The following is a 23,251-nucleotide window of genomic DNA, read 5'->3' as shown; positions in this document are numbered from 1 at the left end:
CTTGTAGGTACTACCATCTTTTAATAAAGCGCTAACCTTCTCTTTGTAATCAACCGTGTTCATGACTGCAGTGGCTCTACCCTTATCTGCCGGAACGAGAGTAATGGAAGAGTCCTGTTTGAGATTTCTTATAGCAGTCAGTTGTTGTTTTGAAATGTTACTAGTGGTCTCAGGTGTGCTGAACTTTAATATGCTAACAACTGAAGCACGTATGGTTGCTTTAGAGCGTTGGGAAAGGTTGTAAATACCTGTTTCGATGTTTGCTACGATTCTCGAAGTTGGAATGGATCTTGGAGTTGTGGCAAAATTTAGCTCCCTCTGTAGCGAGATGGTTTCATGTTCACTGAGTTGCCGGTTAGGCAAGTTTATCACCCATCGATCTTTGTCAACGTGCTCATCGCAGGTGTTGAAAGCTCCCATGTTAGTGAGTTTACGTAAATGTCTGTCCTTAACTTTACTTTTAGCTTGTTAGCGTCGTGGTCGATAACTTCAAGAAGTGTGGCAAAATGTTCTTGAGAAATTATGGGCGACAACTTACGCATACATTTGGAACGCTGTTCGTCTAATTGTGCAATCCGTTGGTGACCATTCTGTATGCGAAGCCTCGAAAATCTCCAGCCAGTCCTTTTTGCGATCAGTCTTGAAACCTTCTTTGCTCTTGACAGGAGGGTTGAACTGCAGGCTCTTTAGAAGGATCTCCCCTCTTTTTAGAGTGTGATTGAATGTTAAGTGCTCCGTTCTGCTTAACAATGGGAGGTGTTGTCTGCTAAATCCTTCTATCTACCGAAAGTAAGGTACAACTTTCCTTTTCAGGACAGATATTTTCCAAAAGTTCGACTTCGACTCGTGGAACTGCTCGTTTCAGCAAACACGAAAAATTTCATAGGAACTAACCCTAAATATCTGAGGAAATGTTGTGAGTGAAAGAATAAACGTAAAATAGGAAATTTCACAGTACAATAAATCTAATTCGGTGCAAACGTACTCGATCAGATCGGTACGTAAATACTAAAAATTTGCTCACGGTAACACAACGCTTCACGCATTTCTATTCCCAACCGCAAAATGGAAAGGTCCGATCAATTTTAAAGTTCAAAGGCTAAGGATGAAACAGGAAACTATTTCTTCGCCAAAAAATTCATTTGGGGTCGAACCATGGCGATAAGATCGATTCATCCTGAACAAACGTATACACTGAAAATTTGCATATGCAAAGCGACAACCACTGAGTACCTACTGCAAAGCTTCCGCACGCACTTCTATTTTACTGCCACATTGAAACCACCAGCAAGGTCAAGTTTCATTCGGCAACAGTACGACGAGAGGAACAAAATTTAGGGCGGTTCAATGAAGGAAAACTGGACGCTTCATTAAGGCGGCCACAGCCGTGTTTCTTTGCTACATTTGTAGCGAACAAATGCTGCTCATAGGTATGAAAAATCAAAGAAGAAAATAACTTGAGACATAATAATTCAATTCAATTTTATTCACACTTATTCGAAATACGATATTAATATTTTTATGGTAAGAAAATAAACATACAGAGCATTATATTTTAATTAGTGGTTTTACCTTCTAGAGAAGGCTAAAGGAGCAAGGCTTTCGTGTTGGCCACTACCTCTGTGCACTTACAAAAATGGAGGATAGTAGAATTTATTAAACTGATTGTAGAGCTCTAGAGAGTAATAATTCACGAGTTCGCTCACAGAGTGCTGTGATCGGTCTTATATCTTTCGGAGGTGGCTATAAGAAAATTGCCCCCTCCCCTCCCCAAAAAAAAAATATAACAGGTGAATCAACCCAAATAAACACCACTTTTGTTTATTATATATGTTGCTTGTCTTGTGCAGAAATATGAAGGAAATTTTTTCCAAAGAAAATGGAATGCGTGGTTTTAACGCGGACACACGTTTAAAGATCACGTTTCTAATCAACAAGTGGGAAAACTTTCATTTGTTGAATTGAAATGACAATATTTGGACGATTAAGTGTCAGTTTTTCTAGATAAAGATCGCCTGTGGCTACTGATGTTAAAAACACATTTCCTAATTTACAACTACGCGTGCGAAATTGTGCTTATTGTATCACGCAACGTTAGTTCATACCCAGAAAAATGAAGAAAAATGGCATTTTTAACAAGAAGTTGCCATTGCAAAGAACGGAGAGAGATCTTATAAAGGTTCCAGAGTATTTTCCAGAATGACACCCTTTAGAAAAATCAACATGAATTTAGATCCCCTCTTGATTTGTAAGACACAGGACGAGTAACAGCCCTCCAAGAATGGGTCTACCTTCTATAAATTCAACGAAAGGTGGAACGATTGTCCTATTGGACTCCAATGAAGTACTTTATATAAAGTTATAGTTTTTTCATGTCCTTTGATTTGCGTGATCACGAGTGCATGGAATATTTATTACTATTATTATTTACTTGTTTTGCCACTTTTTATGCCTGATCACAGCATCACGTTTCTTATTACTCAGTGCTGTTAAATCATAAAGATAGGAACCACAACACAATAAAACTGTTGGCTTCTTCTTAACTTCGAATATCCATTGTCAGTTATTGCACTGGTAAGTTTCTCCATTCAGTGTTCTGAGCCGTAAAAAAGCGCAAATTCTTGCTACAAGTTCTACAGTTCTACAAGTCTACCGTATTCGAAAACTAAAGAAGCGACAACTCTGTCTTCTTTCTGACCTTAAGAGGAATGACCTCTACCTACATTCTTTCTCAACAAACCGCCAAGCTCAGCTGTATTATTTACTAACAAATGGCTACACACTCAACGATTCCACCCACAAACTCAAAAGTTAGAACCACCCTGTTCGGCAACATAACAGATGGCATCACAGCAAAGCGCGACACAGTAGCTTTCATGTGAATGATACAACATAAGAAAAGGACTAATTTACCATGTCTTACCTTGTTGCTCGCTAAAAATTGTTTTTTTCTTTCACTTTGCCGGTTACAATCATCAACATCAAAATAAACTTTCTTTAAACTGGCATGTATGGTTAACGTTATCGAGGTTTGAGATACAATTCAGAAGGACGCCGGATTTCATCGTCCATTTTGCTTTTAGAGAAACTCTACTGAAAAGCTTTCGGTTTTCGTAAAGTTATAACAAAAGTTACTCACTATACTTTTGCCTGTTTCCTCTTCACCGAGTTCAAAAGATATAGTATTCTCCCTGGATCTCAATCGACCCTAGACTGTGTGGCTTCGGCTCAATGCGGCTCTTACATGTAAACTGACACGGGCTATACTACAATGCTGGTTTTCAACTGATATAATCTCAAACTCATTAATAATACATCAAGAGGTTTGGATATGTGTTACTATTTACCATAAAATTTTGCCAACTTTAGCCTTGAAGTTCTCCAACAATTATTAATCATTTGAGAAGCCACATCAAATTCTCGAAAGTGTGTTTCATCAGATATCCAAACACAAAGAAGTTGTTTAAAAAAACTCGGCTGCATGCGCCTCGTTTTTTCAACCTACTTCCCGGTGTTTGGATATCTGATGAAACACGCCTTCTCGTGTTTGATATATTACTTGAAACACTGTTTAATTAAATCATTCTTCTGCCAGAAAAAATATAGAAGGGTTTCCACCCCACCAATTGAAGATTATCTTTTAACATTGTAATTAAATTAGAATTTCGAGGAAGGAGCCCTATTCATGTGTGTTATTCTGTGTTTCGAAAATCAATTTGAGATCTAAATCTATGGTGAATTTTTAAAGAATATCATTTGCACGAAATACAACGTAACCTTTATACGGTCTTTTCGCATTCTTTGCGATGGCAACTCAGTTTTACTCACGAATGTCATTCTTCTTCAGCTTTTAAAAAGTGTATGAACGAAATACTGTATGATGCAATACGCACAAATAAATTTCAGCAAGTCATGTTTATTCAGAAACGTTTCGGTTTTGTAGGATTAGCAGCAAGCTGCATGCAGATCTTTATCACGCAAATTGACGCTTAATCGATTAAATATTTTCATTCCAGTGACAAGTGTCATGTAAGTGGTTTCAGTACTTCTCCAATATACATCTTTACCAATACCGGTATAAACTGGCAAAACTCGTTCTTTGAGATAGGATTATCGTTCATCAAGGATAAAATTTCTATTTTGAAGCGACTTTTAACCGTAAAATGTGTTAATACAGTAGATACCTTAGATCACATAGACACAGAGAAAGCGTTTAGGAAGTAGATTTATCATTGAATTACATTTCTTAGTGGATCAGTTCAATCAAAGCTTTCAGGAAAAACGGTTAACTTTTGATTGTTAAGCCGTGAAGGCGGAATGTTATTTCTAGCCTAATAACGCTATCGATTAGTTAAGAGCCTGAAATTATTAAAGCCTATAAAATTTTGTCAGTAATGTTTATGAGATAGGTAGTGTCTTCGATAACCCCCCTACCCTAGACAAGGAGAGTCCTTTTCGAACAAACTTGTTATGATGACCAATTACAAAACACTAAGCGATTGTTTTTACATTTTAAGCATTTTTTTATATTTTTCTTTCATAAGTGTTATTATCTACTTTTATAGTTAGTTTGCTCTCATGATAAATACTTGCTAAACTAAGCAGCTATTTTTGCATTGTTTCTTTCATACTGATTGAGTTGGCGCTCTAGTAACGTGTACACGTTTGAATCCGTCGTGCTAATTATTTTTCTATATGAGTATTCGGAAAATAAGTCCGTTTTTACAATCGTGTGTTTGGCAGCAAAGAAAGATCAACGTCTTTGATTACTCTATTATTTCTTTTGGAGGAAAAACTCTATCTGTATTAAGTTGAACATTTCAAATATGACAGTGTTTCGAATTCCACCACAACCAATATCAAGGTTCTTTTAATTCTTTCCTGAGTGTAGTGAAGAAATAATAAAAATAAATCCTGTTCATTTCCATCCCGTGTCTCAATCTTTTGTTTATCTGGGAATTAAAATTTGGGACGAGATTAACTAGAGTTTCATAAGTTGCTCTGGTTATAGACCCAACCAAAACTTTAAAAAATACGACTTACATCAATTGAACTAATTAAAAATTTAAGCAATGGCTATTTACAGGCAAATCTCAAAAGCATCATTGATGAACAATGATTTACTTTGGCTGCTATAATGTTGCGGTGATCAGAACATGGATTAGGAGCGGTTTTCAATTGAGTGTCGTAAAACCAAAACCAAAGCAATTAGTCTGGCCAATCACAACAGATGTAAACAACACAACGAGCCAATCAGATTTGGAAGCAAATACATGTAACTGGCACCAAGCGCGGGAAAAGGCGTGCGGTGAAAACACGAATGGTTTTGGTTTAGATTCCCCATTGGTTGAGAAAGTGGCGCGAGTTTTCAATCAGTAATTGCAAAACCAACGCAAACGCGAAATTACTTTCGACACTCAATTGAGAACCGCTTTGTTAGAAAGGGTAACTTCCCCAATAAGATTCTTCATCCCATATGTTTTGGGCAAAACTGGTCAAAATATTTGACAAAGTACATTTTCGCTAACATCAAATTGCTCCTAGAGAACCGAGAAGAAAATATTAAGTGATTTCTCCTGAAAATAACAAAATATAATCAGTTTATTTTAGCGATTCCTTCAAATTACACAGAAAGAACTTGAAACTGAAAATTGGTAATTGTTTCAAGTTGCAATCCGTTTCAATATTTTTAAAATACCACAATGCAATATAAATAATAAAAACTAATTTTAATAAGTATTAGTAACGTAATTGTTAACAAAACTGAACGATTATTTTAGCGGTTCCATCGATATAAATTTGGTTTATGGCCATTTAAAGTAACACCGCAAAAAGGGTGCCATTGCAAAGCTAGAAACTAGCCATAACTACGATTCCTGGGAAAATTCGAAGCCGGGCGACATTACCTGACCCCTGAGACTGACAGTATGCCTCAAGCTTGCTCTCGGAAAACTGTTTCCTTCTCAAACCAGATAATATATGCAGATAATAACCAATAATCTTGAAAAATATACATTCCTGTTACCTTCCAAATTCGTCAAAATAGCGAAAATCGAGCCAAACATTAACCCCTCTTATATATCAAATTCCTCAAAATGGCCAAAAATTGAGAAATAAGTTAATTTTCTCCTGGTCTCAAATGTTTAAAGATGGACAAAAAGTAAGCAATAAAATTACTCCTTTCTGGTCTCAAATTCATGAAAATAGTTAAAAACTCGGGAAATAATTTAGTTATCAGTTCAGTCTTTGGTGGTCTCAAAGTCGTGAGAAGGATATTTTTTTTGGAAACAGATTTCTCGCGAGGAAAGAAAAATTGTTTCGAAATTCTTCAGAAACATTTCATATCGAAACATTTTGAAAGCAACGGCCCGATTTAAAATTGAGTGAAGCTTCGCACGTGTTGTGTTGTGTTGTCTTTTCTAGTCCTGTGAGTTGTCTTGTACTGTATTGTATTGCGTTGTATTGTATTGTATTGTATTGTATTGTATTGTATTGTATTTGTCTGATGTTGTGTTGTGTTTTGTTCAGTAGGTATGTTTTCTTTGTTTTGTGCTTGTTGCTTTGTGTTTAGTAGGTTTCTTTTGTTTAATTGTGCTTGTCTTGTGTCCATTGTATTGTATTGTATTGTATTGTATTGTATTGTATTGTATTTGTCTGGTGTTGTGTTGTGTTTTGTTCAGTAGGTATGTTTTCTTTGTTTTGTGCGTGTTGCTTTTTGTTTACCAACACTTATCAGCACTGAGACACACGTACCATCCCCGTGGTATGGCCAATACCGTACGCATGCGCACAACTATATCACCCGGGCAGTGGCAGCCATGGACAGCTGTTTCGCCCTTATTGGGGCTCATCAGCGTGTGTCTCAGTGCTGATAAGTGTTGCGCGTAATTAACGCCAAGAACTGGACATAATCAAAATGGATTAACATAAGAAAGAAAATGTAGACAGAATAGCAATAATGTCGTAAATATTCACGTTTGGTTAACCTTACCGCAAGATAAGAATAGAAGAGATTCGCGTGAGATATTTATGGGATAAAATTTTAAGTTCGATTTCCGCGAAAAGCTTAAAGGACCGTATGCTGATGATTTCTTCAATAAGTTCATTGTTTTCTTTCTTCAGTCCTGTTATGTCTCAAATTCTTGAAAATAGAATAAAATCGAGCAAAAAGGTTTTTCTTGTCAAGCCTCAAATTCGTCAAAATGGCCAAAAATCGAGAAAAAATGAACTCCTGTTATGTCTCAAATTCGTCAAAATAGCCAAAGATCATGAAAAATCTTAACTTCTATTATGTCTCATTAATTCATCAAAATAGGCAAAAATCTAGCAATAGGTGGTTTTCACCTCACACATCGTCACGCAAGTGAAAAAATAAAATCCTCAACCATTCAATAGATAAAGTCAAGAAATTGATATGTTGTAGAAGAGTGATACATAAACAACGCGTGAAAGCCACAGGGCTGTGCGATATCTCCTAATCGAGTTATTCGAGAAAATGTACCACGGAAAATTACAGAGTTTAGTATGGGACGCCATGTTGGTGCCCCGTCTGATGGGCACCAACATGGCGGCCGGAAACCAGCAAAAACATCTGGAGTTTACCTTGGCTATTTCAAAGCATTTCTTCTCTCTGCTGAACTTTCACACATTGACATTAACGCTTCTATTACATGTTAGCTGATCAGACCTAAAAAAGCACGAGGCGAATCGATGTTTTCATGTACGTGATATTTTTAGAGCAGCAACCCTTCTGTCACGCACTGCACAAAAATCTAAAATTCAAACTGCTCTATTTTCAAAACAAAGAATGCTATCCTGCTGAAAACAAGCAAGCCGATGGAAATTTAGATTTTCTTATATGTGATGAAGGTAAAAACCCAAAATTGTGTTTAGTTATGAATTTCAGTTTTTTATGACGTCATGTGAAAACCAAGAATACCTTAACTCCTTTTATGTCTTAAATTCGTCTAAATAGCCAGAAATGGAGCAGAACATTACCTCCTTTTATGTCTCAAATTTCTCAAATACACAATAATTGAGAAAAACCATTACTCCTGTTATTAGTCAAATTCGTCGAAATGACCATAAATCGAGAAAAATCCTGTGATTTCTAAGATACGTCAAAATAGCTAAATATCTGGAAATACCCAAAATTGCAGCGGTAATTTAACTCTTGTTATGTCTCAGATTCGTCTAAATAGCCAAAAATCTCGGAAAACCTTCACTCCCGCTGTGCTGGAATTTAGTGAAAATTGCTAACAATCGAGCAAAATCGTCACTCCTTTTTACTCAAATTCTTAAAAATAGCCAAAAAAAAGTCAAAACTCTTCACCCCTGTAGTGTCTCAAATTCGTCAAAAAGCCAAGAATTGAGGAAAACTGTCACTCCCGTTAATGTGTCAATTTAATTGAAATAGCAAAAAATGGAGAAAAATGTTCACTCCTCTTCTGTAAAAATGGTGGGGGGGGGGGGGGGGAGCACTGTTTCCGCTTGGGCTACCTGTGCACAGGGGAAGTCCAATTTATAACACCTAGCAACTTTAACCATTGAAGAATTAACCATTTGCCCACACAACTCTTCATAAGCAAGACAAACAGCAAAGTTAAATTAGTCCCTGTTTATTTATTTACGATCGGTCTCTAATACTGTTAAAACGTTTGCAAATGCATATTACTTATTATCAGAGTTTAATTTTAGTGCTTCCTTATTGCCGGTACCCTGAAGACTGTAACTAACATCGGTGAATCCTAGAAAAAATAATAACAAAGGGCATAAAATACGTTAATATGACTTCAAATTCGAATATTCTTGCACCTTTCTGAGATTAATGCTCAGGGCTCAGTTGCTCAAAGCCCGATTAAGCTAATCCTGGATTAACGTGAACTCTGGTTCGAGTTTAATTACTAATCAATGACGATTCTTCTAAAAGATTATAATTCCAAAAGATTATTGGCCCTCAGTTTTGACTTAGTTTTTTCTTTGACTTGAGCTTGAAATTAGCCTTTAAAACCATTCTTAACGAGCAAAATGAAAACTTCGATGAACTTTTAATTGTAGATTAGCCGTAATCGGCTTTCGAACAACCCAGCCCAGATGATTACTCGCGATTCATTGATAATATTAATCCCCACTGGGCCCCAAATCAGTGTTGTTTATGCGACTACTCAGGAATCCTCATGAAACGCCAGACCATTAACTTTATTCACTGCCATCTTGTCTCCCCTTTTGGTTTCATTCTGAAAACTAGAAAAAGATCGAAAAGACATGTGTTTTCCTCAAGCTTTTACCGTTTTTTCTCCACTAAGTTTGTCTAGTGCGGCAGATTTTAAAGTATAGCAATGCAGCCCTCTATTTTTTTTCAGTAGACTGTTATTCACTACTCGAGAACATTTTGAATGGGCTACTCATGTACTTCACTGGTTAAGATTGAACTGCTTAGCAGAAGACCGAATGATACTACAGCGCATATGTTGTTTTCATGCGTGTTTATCGTACAGTAATGTATGAAGAGAAATGACTATTTAGTTATATCTCACACACGTTAAATTTGAATAAAAAAAATACCTTGAAAGTCAATCCGTTGGCGAGCTCTAAGCTCGTTCACTCCATTGCATCGTGATTTTTCGTGCGGACAATTTTAGGATTATGGCGCTCGAAGAAGCCACGGTTCCGCTTATAAATCTTCGGATGAGGCAGCAGGCGCTTGGCAGTGTTGTTGTACGGCTCTGGAAAAATTATATCATAATTACGTCAGATTAGACAACAAAAAAGAAAGTAAAAACATACCCGTTGTCCAAAGTTTATAGTTTTCAACGCCATTTTGATTCAAAATTGTGCTAGTTAAAAAGTAAATGTTAAAATTGTAACATTTAGTTTTTTACACAATATCATGATCAATAGGCCAAATGATTTAAATCATATTTTTGCATTTATATGATAAAAGCAAAAGGTCCCCTTAGTAACATTCTGCAGGGAAATTCATGATCGTCCAAAGGGCAACCGTTTAAAGTTTCTTTATTCACTCGGAAAACAGCAAATCACATATTTTTTCTATTACACCGCAATAAGACAAGTTATCCGAGCCCATAAAGTGTGTAATCTATTTGGTTCTGACAAAATAGCGTTCTTATAAGCCTTAACTGCACTAATGCAGCTAAGGCTTATAAGAACGATGTGATGTTTGATGTAATAGATCAAACACGAGGAAAAGTGTTTCCTCCGATTTCCAAACACCGAGGAGTAGGTTGGAAAAACGAGGCGCAGCCGAGTTTTTTTTAACCAAATTCGAGGTGTTTGGAAATAGGAGGAAACACTCCGTCGAGTGTTTGATATAGCTTCTCAAACTATTGATAATTCTTGGAGAAATTCGAAGCAAAAGTTCACAAAATGTTATTATAATTAAGATCAGACTTCCAAACCTTGCTTTGTTTTCTCTTCATGAATTATTAATAAGTTTGAGAAATATTACTTCTAGATTGTACAATTTGCTTGTTGTTTTTTTCTCTCAAAATTTATCACCTAAAGGTATTACTTATGAAGAAAAAGGCCTCATTTACTGGTCAAGAAGAAGAAGAAGAAGAGGAAAGGCATAGATTGCTTTTGAAACATTCATACTTCTGTAATTAATTCCACTTGCCGGTCGAGAGATCTCAGCTTCCAGCTAGTATTTTCGTACAAAGTAAGGTGATGCTTAGCTTGTGGATAACTTACCGCAGGTCTCCTCCAGTATTTCATGGAATATTTTCGACAGGTCTTCAAAGTCCTTCAAAGTGTAAACATTTTGTTTTCCGCCTGCAATCTCTTCCAGCTGATCTTTAAACTTTTCATACTTGCCAATTCCGATGGCAACAATTTTTACTTTTTTAGCCTGAAAAAATCGTAGTGGTTAATCAGTATGCCTTTCAGATAAGAAAGAAAAAAGAATGTTTGCAGTTGAGATTGTCTTTATGTAACGAAAATGTTCGCAAAAATTTCCACCAAGCAGTGAACTAAAATTCTACGTCTGTTACTTTTAGTGAAGTATCATTAGGTAAAATGCTGATGCTGTTCGCGATGTCCCAAAAAGTGGTCATCTTCAGCTAACAAATCAATCTTCATTTGTACTCACTCTTGCTCAAAAATAAATTTACAACAAAGAAAATATTAAAAGTAATAATTAGAGTACTGGCTGCCTTGAATAACCATAGGGTTAAGCGGAGCCACGCAGCCAGTTGACATCAGTATTAAATAGAAATAAAAACAGGTCAGCAAGAAGGCTGAAGCACAAATGCACACATAAAAAGAAAAATAAGAGAGGAACACGCTTATTCTACGCTATGAGGGAAGTCTAGAATAGTTAAATTTAAATATGAATACAAAACGGTAATATAAGAGGAGCACACAATAGCTATGGCAAGTAATAATAAGCTATATATTAAACTATAGCAGAAAAAAAAACATACAGGCTTGGAAAGGTAACAAAACCAAACAAAAGACTAATTTTTGGGTAATTTGGGAAACAACACAACTGCTAATAAGAATACAAGAAACTAATAACCTTTGACAAGATCGCTTTTTACTGATTCCTTGAAGTTTACTTTCTACCTCGGGGTTGTCATAGCAACGCCAAGGAGTTTGCTATCGACGCTTGGGGCGCAACTTCAGCACATTCATACACTGTGGTTCTTTCCGTGAGCTCTTTTGTATGTTCGCCGATCTTTAATAATATTACCGACCTGGTTTTCATGCAAAAATGCGTAACTTTATGTTTGAACGTTTCTTGAATCAAATTTTGATGAGACAAGCAAAGAAGGTTCGAAAAAATATTGAAATAAGTTTAATAAAAGCCAACTTCAATGTGAATATTTTCTTCACCTTGGAAATTCTTCAATCATCTTTTCTCATTTCACGTAATTTTTTGGGTCAAAAGGACAAAACTAAAATTAGCCATTAATCTTAAGACATAACGCCTCCTTCCCTTCAAGAACTGCATGTTAAAACTAAAAACAAATCACACATTTGCTCGGAAAACTAACGGTTCTATCATCCTGCCAAGTTTCACTCTCGCTGATGATTGCGAAAAGGTAGCTTTAAGGGGTCAATTTTTCAGGACAGCTTACTTGGCGCGGCTAGCAATTAATTTTTGCACTCCTTTCCAATTCTTGCTCATTTAACATTCCTCCGTTCAAATTTCATTATTACAAAGCTCCGTTTTCGTTATACCTGAAGAGAAGGAAGTATACTCGAGAAGGGTTCGGAATCACGATTCGTTCTTCCATCGGTCATCAGAATCAGCAAATTGTGAAAGTCTGGCTCGGTCCTGTCCCCTCCCTCCAGAGTATATAGTTTGTCAGCGGCTGCTTTTAGTGCTCGGTCGATGAAGGTACGCTTGCCAAGTTTGACAGGTATGTTCTCTATCAGACGTTGCACGGCCTTGTTGCTGTAGTATTCACTGTCTGCAAAAGTGTTTAGCACCTCTGCGTTTTTGGCAAACAGAATGAACGCGGTGTGGGTTGCATCGGGGCCGATTGTTAGGGCGTTAGAGACTTCCATTAGGAATCCTTTTACCAACTTAAAATTGTCTTCTCCAACACTGTCCGTTTTGTCCACCAAAAATGCCAAGTCCACCTCACATTGTTTTGGTGCTTAAATAAAATGACATAAAGAAGAAAAACTTTTGAATGCAGAGGTCCACACAACGCAGGAATTAAACTTGTTGGTAATTTTGCCGGATCTCTCTTGTGAAAGACCTCGTGTCAGGCGTCACTTGAACGTGAAAATACAAAACTGAATGCAAGGCTGGCACTACGGCAAAGGGCAGATTTATTGGTTTAGTCTGTAATACACACAGGGCCCCTATGGATACCAGCCTCGGTGCTGACTTGGCCACTCTGTATAAATAAGTTTTTCTAATTTTACCATTTTGGTCTGAAAGTCTGAAAACGGGGTTGGATTTTGCAGAAACGGGTATTGATTCAAGAAACCAAAGTCTGAAAAAGAGTATGGGAAAATTCCATACTTTGGTCTAAACTATGGTCAGGGTTTAATGAGTAACTAAGCCATACAGCCCTACCAAATGTTCCGAGGAGTTCCTCTCCCCACCCCCTCACCTATAAAAACCACACACACCCCATCCTCAGGACCCACAGTAGCAAGGCTTGCCGGATCATGGAAGGACATAGTCAAATTGGGGGAATATATATAGGTACGTAATGATTTGCATACAACACGACAGGCAGAGTAGTCAAAGTAGCTTGCAAATACAAGACGTCAATTACGAAAAGAATAAACCAAGGATATATAATGGTGAAGAAAATAAAGAGAGGGTGTCTATTTTTTTTTTTAATTTGGAGCAGTGTCTTTCTTTAGTGCAGAAAAAGACAGGGTAGATTGAGTACAGTCAACTCTAGCTAAATAAGATCGAAATGAAATATTTCAGATTTTCCTTATGTTCTTAACTAGTTTGATCGCCTTTTGTCAAAACAAACTCCCTCCCAACTAAATTCCAACCACAGCTTACACCAGTAGTCAGTATCGGGGCTCTGGGCCAGTAGAGGAGAAAATTTAAAGTCGCAATTACATAACGTGTTCTGTTGTTTGTGGTCGCCGATAGTACATAAAAAATATAATGGCCTCCTTACAAGGAGGCAAGGTAACCCTAGCGCTAGGGTCACCCTTCCAAGGTTTTGATTTCAATTTTCCCGCGCTTTCGTCCGCTTCACGCCTTGTGGTGTAGTTGACCCGAGTGATAGAGTACCTACCCGTGAAAGTTTGCTTGTAAACCCGGTATCTTTAACTTTCTTGCTAGGGTAACCCTAGTTCTAGAGTTATCCTCCCTCCTTGTAAACAGGTTGGGTGGTACTAAACTTTATATTCTGATGCAGCTGAGCAATACTTACGACAGATAAAGGCAGTGATGTTGGCGACTGTTCCTTCAAGTTCATCATAGTTATCTACAAAGAACAATTCCTTTCCTGCAATCGCAACTAATACCTTGCGGTATTTATCCTGTTTTGCTTTAGGACCAATTGCAATGACGACCAAACGGACGCCTTTGGACTGGAAAAAAGAAGAAGAAGCAAGAAACATCATATTTGTTCGTTTTCCAAACAGGTGGTAAGAAGTGACCATAAGTTATGCTCTTTACTTTTGCGAGAAATCTATACATTTAACTATCTGTAAAAGTTTGACTTTGATGGTACAATGAACCCATTAGGGCCGAGTCGCTGTACAAGTGTCGTCAATGGTAGGTACTTATATCAAAGTGCCTCAACGTTTATCGTGTAAGAATTCTGGTAAGAACTTTAACGAAGATTTTATAGAGATTTGAAAAGCCCGGCCGAAATGTAAACAACGACGACAACAACTACAAAATGGCTGAATGCCCCCCCCCCCCCCCCCTCCCCAAAGTTCCGTTCACAAAAAAACATGGATACTCAAACCAGTTGTGGAAAAGCATAGAAAGACAAACGACATCACTTAAAAGTATACTTCTAATTTTATTGGGGGACAAAAGTTAGCCGTGAGAGCGACATCTTTTGGGCGACTTTGAAATCGTTGGCCCAACTTTTTCAAATACCGTCGGAGAGTTTAGGGAGCTGTATTCATCTGTTTGAATCGAGTTTATCTTCGGAAAGTTGGCTGAATGTTTTATTTACAAACGCTCTTTAGTAATTACAGAAGCTGTTTGTTGCGATATTCTTAAAAGCTTTTGCAATGGCAGAAAAGGAAAAATCCCGTGACGAGTTGTATGCAATCACAACTGGACTCTACTGCGCATGCACCCCGACTGAAATAGTCCCCTTAACGATTGCCTTACCTTAATGTCCTTTAAATCTTCCATGTATCTTGCAACATCCGTCTTGGGGTGCGATTTCCCATCCGTAAGCAGCACCATCACGCTCAGTACTCCTGGCCTGTCACCACTTTCGTCGAGGAACATTTCATCTTTAGCCGTTTGTATAGCGTAGTCCAGACGGGTTGGCTTTGCCAGCTTGTTGATGCTGTCTTCTATTAGCGTGAAAACAGCTTCCTCACTGTGATAGTTGGAATCACTGAATTTGTTGTGAAGCGTGCCCATCTTGTCGAATGTCTCAAGGGACACATGTGTTCCATCCTGAGATATGTCAAACTGCTGAACTAGAAGTTTCAGAGCTGTTTTCAATTTCGGGATGTTCTTTTTCTCGATACTCTTCGTTGTATCGACCACAAAACCAAGGTCAAGTTTGCAACCTGCATCTGAAAGACAGAGCAATGTTTTGAGAAAGTTGGATACGAACAGGAAACAAAATGATCGTAATTGATGTAAACAATCGATCACCCCAATTCAAAACGGCGAACGGTGACGAAGACCTGGGAAACGCTGTAAAACACTTCCCGAATCGAGGAGTATTTTGTCACGTGGCACACACTTTATTTTCGTCTTCGCTAACTTGCCCGGAATCAAATATGGTATCCACCCGAAAGCCATATTTGATCTCGGAAAAAGTTTAGAGCGATTTCTTCGAGATACATGTACACCAGCAAGCACGATCTTGAAACACTTCGGTGGTGTAACTGCCATTCCGGCATTTGTATCGCGAGACAAGTAATAATTTCAGTGCCAGGGAACTATTTTTTCTGTAAATAAGGTTTTTTGGATTTTAAAAGTAAAGATTTTACGCGCGTACAGACGCAAATGTTACTGCCTTTACGTGCGTGAATAAAATAAGAGGCGCGGTGTAAAGAGCCGCTTGCGTAAACGTAAAACTGAGTCCGCGAACAGCACTCAATTTTTTCCTGAAGCGGTTCATGAATACATGAAAAACAAGTTAATTTACTTCTTTACGCTCAGAAAATCTACGCGACAGTGGAAATCCACTTTAACATAGCGTATTCGAAGAATAAAACACTCTTCTGATGAAAGCCAGCATCTCCAATGACGCCTGCGTGCAGATGTCTCCAATTTCCTTTGTTGCACTCGGAAAAGGGACGTCTGCGTAACGGGTGCAGTAAAGGAAAGAGGAGACGTCTGAACGCAGGCTACTCCAATGTTGGTGTGACCTACAGATTCATCTGCTAGCAACAAACGATTCTCACCTGCGACCGTAACGGTCAGCACACCAAGCAGGCAAACCAAAGTACACCATGAAACCATCTTAAATTCCTTCACTCAGGCTAACACTGAAAGCGAGAAAAAGAATGACAGACGTATTTCAGGGTTCATAAGAAAGTGACTATATGTCCACGCAAAACTTTCATCTGCATCTTGGGCAGTTCTAAAATAAACTCTGAAGGACAAAGGAGCCACTAAGAGAGTGCTGAAGGGGTAAAATGGGGACTGGGATTTACCCTTGTTTTCACTGGCAAAATAGGATTTGTCGCAGTCACAGGGAGACGGGATTTGGTCATTAAATTTGTGCACTGGGAATAGGATCTTGAAAAATTTCATTTCAATCTCATTTGTTGGACGGGATAAAATTGATTTGTACTGACTTGCAGATCAACCTACCCCAATATAATTTACAGAACAGACAGTGAAGGTCTTACACTGAGTGCCACTTAAAATGGTTGTCATCTTGTTGAATTTCTGACAACCTACCCTTGCTGAAAAAATGTTGGCGGCATAGGGTGCGTTGGTTGCATTATTGAAAGCCACTAGCCACTGTAAGTGTATGCTTTGTTTAAGTGCATAAATGGATTTCCAAAACGCTTTTTTTTTATCAACAAAAAGGAAGAGAGCCCACAGCTTTTTAAAAGTCTAGGATTAGTACAAGAGGGGGCAGAAAGTCATTCAAGCTGGGTGACACCTCAGAGAGAAAAATCGATTTAATTAAAGGCTCTATTGGCAAAAAAATGGAAAGGATGATTCCTAGGGAATGCGACAAAAAAACGAAACTTCGCTCAGTCCCTTTTAATAAAGAAAAACAGTTTCTAGTTGCAATTAACTAGCTACGTGTAAAGGTTTTAAAAATTACATTATTCAGGGAAAACAAGGTTTATTAATTTCCAAATGAGTATGGCACAATAAATGGTTTCTAATCGCCATTCGACTATGAGCCTAAATATTTTTGTGGTCCTGCCTGTTTACGGAAAAATTTGTTAATTATTTAAAACGACCGGAGACCAAACTGAAACAAGGACGAAAATCAACGCAATTTTAATTAAAATTGTTAAAAAAAAAATAGTTAGGGAGGTGTTGTCTGTTAAATCCCTCTATTTACTAAAAGTAAGGCACAACTGTCCTTTTCAGGACAGATATTTTCCAAAAGTTCGACTTCGACACGTGGAACTGCTCGTTTCTGCAAACATGAAACGCAACATGAAAACTTTCATAGAAACTAACCCTAAATATTCGAGGAAATGCCGTGAGGGAAAGAATAAACGTAATATACATATTTGGCCCAGCCGAAAAGCGGAGCTCCACAATTCCTTTTTAATAGCAGTATACATGCAAGTCTGCTTATTGTATGAAAGTGATAACACGTAATTAAATAACGTTACAAATTCCTCATCCTTTCTAGAGTTATATATATATATATCTTAAGTGCATATAAAGCAAACTGTTTACGCGAAATATTTCAGTGAGCGCTTGAAATTAATTAATGGCGAATGAATTATACAAGTCCAACACAAAATGTTAAACAATTCATAACTCTGGGTACCGGGAATATTTCTCCTACAACAATAATTCTATTCTCTAAGTAAACGTTAACAAAAGGAGAATACAGGAAAAATGGACCGAAATATTTCAGTGAGCGCTTAAAATTGGAGCGTGTTTACAAATATAAGCTTACATGCGCTGCGAATGGAATTACACAAGTCCAACACAAAATGTTCAAAAAATAAAAAATCATAACTCTGTGAATGTTTCTCCTAGAGAAATTATTCTAATCTCTAAGTAAAGTCAACAAAAGGAGAATACAGGAAAAATAATGTCTGGTTGTGGTCCGAAGTATTTCAGTGAGCGCTTAAAATTAAGGCTGGTTTCCATATGATCTCGGACGATCGTAGATCGCAGATCGCAAACAATCGCAGACGATCGCAAAAAAGGCTGTTTCCATATAATCGCAACGATCGCAGAGCCGACCGTAGCCATTCGTTTTGGTCAGCAGAAATGACAAATATACACGCGCGTGTAGCAAACAACATCGCCAACGTGGAAGAGTGGACATGGCAGAGATTTTGCTGCAGGCAAATTAACTTCTTCTCTTTGTCATGAAGCGACGCCGTCGTCAGCTCCAAACCGTACCGTCGAAAACATCGGTTTTGGATGCGATAACGACCGTACGCAGTTCTTATGCGAATTTGGCCCCCGCTTCCCCGGCCGATAAATTAAACTGCCTTCTGTTCGATTTTGTCCCAAAAGTTGGCCTTTTTGTTCTTGTTTTTAAAATCTTTGCTGTTGCGATGGTAAACACATTCATAACGTGCAACTTCCTCCATAATTTCCTCGTTACTAACATGTTCAATCTCAGCCATGATGACAACGAAGTGAGTGTTGCTACGTAGACCGTTCCTACAATCGAACACACGATCGTTAAATCGTGGGAGAGAACTCGAGATATTATGGGATGCGTTTCGATCGCGGATCGCAAAACTTTCGTTTCCATATGATCGCACAATCGCAATTGATCGCAGACGATCGCAGGAGATAGAACATAGTTCTATCTATTGCGATCGTCTGCGATCGCGATCGTAGAAGTATGTTTCCATATGATCGCAGACGATGGCAGACCTTATTGCGATCTGCGATCATATGGAAACCAGCCTTTAGAGCGTGTTTACAAATATGCGCTGAGAATGGAGTCCAACACAAAATGTTCAAAACAGTTCATAACTCTGTGAATATTTCTCATACAGAAATAATTCTAGTCTCTAAGTAAATGTTAACAAAAGGAGAATACAAGAAAAAGTAATGTTTGGTTGTGGTCCCAAAACTGATTTAAGCGTTTACTGCGTGTTTACAAATACGAGCTGCAAAAGAATTAATAATACAAAAATGTTTAAAACAATTCATAACTGTGAATAGCTCTGTGAATGTTCAAAATTCATCCACGAATATTTGCCGTATGGCAATGACTTAAGTATCGGTGTGTAGTTTGAAATATATTAAATGTGGAAAATTTCCGACAATAGGACATTTTGACTATGGCATCATTTGACTACAACTACCAGAATCCTTCAGTTTTTTGTTTTCTCGTGCTAATTAGAGCCATCGTTCTTTGCCCCACACTGGGATTACAAAATTTGAATTTGAAAAGAAAAACAAAATGATTTCTGATAGTTGTAGGCAAATGACGCCATCATGAAAATGGCCTATTGTCTGCAAAATTAATTTCTAAGCGACTTGCCAGTTGCTTACTCACCACATGTTTGTTTTCAACTGACATTTCAGACATTTCGCCTGTTTGTTCGCCCACTCAGTTGCTCTCGGGTTTCAATTTTCCTCATTAGTCACCTGCTTTCTCGACATATGTCGTTTGTCGAAATATTCAACGAATACAACAATTAGTTTTCTTCAAAATTCTCGTTTGTTTTTCTAAAAGAAGTTGGCCATCCCACTTCCCGCCGAAAAAAACTCAAGTTTCAGTGCACAGGGTTTGAGTGTCTCATTTCACATTGGATTACATGAAGGAGCGTACGTACTTATGTATGTATGTATGTGCGGTCGGTCGGACGGAAGTGACGTCATAACCAACCCAAAATTTCTCGCACTGATAAGTTTACCAAAATCTCTAGCTGTGGGCCCCCGCGCGCGGAGCTCCGCTTAAATAGGAAATTTCACAGCACAATAAATCTAATTCGGTGCAAACGTACTCGATCAGATCAGTACGTAAATACTGAAAATTTGCTTACGGTAACACAACACTTCGCGCATTTCTATCTCCAGCCGCAAAATGGAAACGTTCGATTAATTTTAAAGTTCCAAGGCCATGCCATGAGTGAAAGGGGTCGAGCGTTGGCGATAAGATCGATACATCGGAACAAACGTAAACACTGAAAATTTGCATACTTAAAGCGACAACCACTGAGTACTTACTGCAACGCTTCGCGCATTTCTATATTTACGTTGAATAAAGGCATAAAAACACTTTCAAAATCGAGAGCCGGCCGGCTTTAAAACGTTGACAGAAGCCGTCGTTTGGACGTAGACTGAAAGGAACTGTTACATTGAAAACACCAGCAAGATCAAGTTTCATTCGGCAATAGCACGACGCGAGGAACAAAATTAAGGACGGTTCTTGGAAGGAAAACTGGACGCTTGATTAGGACGGCAGCAGCGGCAAAATATATGAAAATTCAAAGAAGAAAAATAACTTAAAACATAATAATAATTCACGAGTTCGCTCACAGAGAGCTTTGATCGGTCTTATGTGCTTCTGGAGGTAGCTATAAGAAAAGTGAATCAACCCAAATAAACACCACTTTTGTTTAATGTACATGTTGCTTGTCTTGTGCAGAAATATGAAGGAAATTTTTTTCCAAAGAAATTGGAGTGCGTGGCTTTTACGCGGACACACGTTTAAAAATCACGTTTCTAATCAATGGGAGGGAAAACTATTTCATTTGTTGAATTGAAATGACAATATTTGGACAATTCAGTGTCAGTTTGTCTAGACAAAGATCTGTGGCTACTGATGTTAAAAACACAATTCCTAATTTACAACATCAATTGCTGAAAATTTGTTTATTGTATCACTCAATATTAGTTCATACCCTGAAATGAAGAAAAAATGGCATTTTTAACAAGAAGTTGTCGGAGAGAGATCTTATAAAGGTTCCAGAGTATTTTCCAGAATGACGCCCTTTAGAAAAATCAACATGAATTTAGATCCCCTCTTGATTTGTAAGACACAGGACGAGTAACAGCCCTCCTAGAATGGGTCTCCCTTCTATAAATTCAACAAAAGGAGGAACGATTGTCCTATTGGACTCCAGTAAAGCACTTTATATATAGACAGTGTTATAGTTTTTTTCATGTCCTTTGATTTGCGTGATCACGAGTACATGGAATATTTATTACTATTATTATTTACTTGTTTTGATGTTTATGCCTGATCACAGCATTGTCTTATTACTTTTTATGCGTTACACTCAGTGCTGTTAAATGATAAAGATAGGAACTACAACACAATAAAATTGTTGGCTTCTTCTTTACTTCGAATACACATTGTCAGTTATTGCACTGGCAAGTTTTTCGTTCATTGTTCTGAGCCTTAAAAAAGCGCAAATTCTTGCTACAAGTTCTACACTTCTACAAGTCTACTGTATTCGAAAACTAAAGAAGTGACAACTCTATCTTCTTTCTGATCTTAAGAGGAATGACTTCTACCTACATTCTTTCCCAACAAACCGCCAAGCTTAGCTGTATAATTAATTAACAAACGGCTGTACACTTAACGTTTCCACCCACAAACTCAAAAGTTATAACCACCCTGTTCGGCAACATAACAGATGGCATCACAGCAAAGCGCGACACAGTAGCTTTCATGTGAATGGAAAGGGCTAATTTACCACATCTTACGTTGTTGCTCGCTAAAAATTGTTTTTTCTTTCACCTCGACGGTTACAACCATCAACATCAAAATAAACTTTCTCTAAACATGGATTGGGTCTGGATGTAGTTGGAAATGGCATGAATGGTTAACGTTATCGAGAGCTGTGTTATAACAATTCAGAAAGACGCTGGATTTCATCGTTCATTTTGTTTTTAGAGAAACTTTACTGGAAAGCTTTCGGTATTCGTAAAGTTATAACAAAGGTTACTCACTATACTTTTGCTTTTCTGTTTCCTCTTCACTGAGTTCAAAAGATATAGTATTCTCCCTGGATCTCAATCGACCCTCGACTGCGTGGCTTCGCCTCAATGCGGCTCTTAAACTGACACAGGCTCTACTAGTATGCTGGTTTTCAACTGACATTCTCAAACTCATTAATAATTCATCAAGAGGTTTGGATATGTATTCCCAATTACCATAAAAGTTTGCCAACTTTAGCCTTGAATTTCTCCAAGAATTATTGATCATTTGAGAAGCGATATCAAACACTCGAAAGTGTTTCATCAGATATCCCAACACCGATAAGTCGTTTAAAAAAACTCGGCTGCGCCTCGTTTTTTTCAACCTTCTTCTCGGTGTTTGGATTTCTGATGAAACACCCCTTCTCGTGTTTGATACATTACTGTCATGTCATTAACTAATCGATAGCGATATTAGCCTAGAAAGAACATTTAGCCTTCACGGCTTAACAATAGAAAGTTTAACTGTTTTTCCTGAAAGCTTCGATTGAACTGATCCACCAAGAAAATGTAATTCAATGATATATCTACTTCCTAAACACTTTCTATATGTCTATGTGATCAAAGACATCTATTGTATTAACACATTTCATGGTTAAATGTCGCTTGAAAAGGGAAATTTTATCATTTGTGAATGATAATCCTATCTTAAAGAACGAATTTTGCCAGTTTAGACTGGTATTGGTAAAGATGTATATCGAAGAACTGAAGCCACTTACTTGACACTTGTCACTAGAATGACAATATTTAACCGATTAAGCGTCAATTTGCGTGATAAAGATCTGCAAGCTGTCTGCCAATTTTACAAAACCCAAACGTTTGTGAATGAACATGTCTTGCTGAAATTTATTTGTATGTATTCCATCATACAGTATTCGTTCATACACTAATAAAAAAACTGAAGAAGAATGACATTCGTGAGTAGAACTGAGCCGGTTGCCATCGCAAAGAATGCGAAAAGATCGTATAAAGGTTACGTTGTATTTCGTGCAAATGATATTCTTTAAAAGTTCACCATAGATTTAGATCTCAACTTGATTTTCGAAACACAGGACGAGTTTCAACGGTCCATTAATAGGGCTCCTTCCTCAAAATTCAAATTTAATTACAATGCTAAAAGATAATCTTTAATTGGTGGAGTGGAAACCCCTCTATATTTTTTCAGGTAGAAGAATGATTTAATTAAACAGTGTTTCAAGTAATATATCAAACACGAGAAGGTGTGTTTCATCAGATATCCAAACACTGAGAAGTAGGTTGAAAAAACGAGGAGCAGCCGAGTTTTTTTTAAACGACTTTTATGCGAGGTGTTTGGATATCTGATGAAACACACTTTCGAGTGTTTGATATGGCTTCTCAAATGATCAATAATTCTTGGAGAAATTTAAGGCTAAAGTTGGCAAAATTTTATGGTAATTGGTACCCTGCGAGCAGTGGCCCTTCGATCTTCCCGACTTATCTAGGAAGATCGAAGGGCCTCTGCTCGCAGGGTAG

The 23,251-nt window shown here is 37.7% G+C and overlaps 2 protein-coding genes across 3 annotated transcripts in view; both read right to left on the bottom strand.

The window, feature by feature from the left end:
* The window catches only part of LOC146470019 (von Willebrand factor-like), a 33,245-nt gene extending 10,775 nt beyond the window's left edge, over positions 1-22,470 (bottom strand). The window contains exon 1 of one of the 2 annotated variants that reach the window (XM_085122101.1): positions 21,731-22,470. In XM_085122101.1, coding sequence (XP_084978227.1) covers positions 21,731-22,022 — 292 coding nt within the window. In that variant the 5' untranslated portion in view covers positions 22,023-22,470. Of the gene's footprint in view, positions 1-3,139; positions 3,409-21,730 lie in introns of those variants that run through there. The other variant, XM_085122102.1, reaches the window with a different exon arrangement.
* Positions 8,599-16,114, bottom strand: LOC146470020 (collagen alpha-5(VI) chain-like). The gene is made up of 7 exons (XM_085121892.1): positions 16,057-16,114; positions 14,798-15,216; positions 13,878-14,037; positions 12,202-12,623; positions 10,711-10,867; positions 9,565-9,725; positions 8,599-8,747 (listed from the first exon to the last, which is right to left on the bottom strand). Exons 1-6 carry the CDS (start codon positions 16,112-16,114, stop codon positions 9,601-9,603), a joined length of 1,341 nt encoding a protein of 446 aa, XP_084978018.1. The 3' UTR covers positions 8,599-8,747; positions 9,565-9,600.
* Positions 22,471-23,251: the final 781 nt, after the last annotated feature.

The sequence above is a fragment of the Pavona decussata genome, unplaced genomic scaffold, assembly GCF_977016875.1.
Source record: "Pavona decussata unplaced genomic scaffold, jaPavDecu1.1 SCAFFOLD_114, whole genome shotgun sequence".
Lineage (NCBI taxonomy): Eukaryota > Metazoa > Cnidaria > Anthozoa > Scleractinia > Agariciidae > Pavona > Pavona decussata.
The sequence above is the reverse complement of the archived record's forward strand: the minus strand, read 5'-3'. Positions and strand labels throughout refer to the sequence as shown.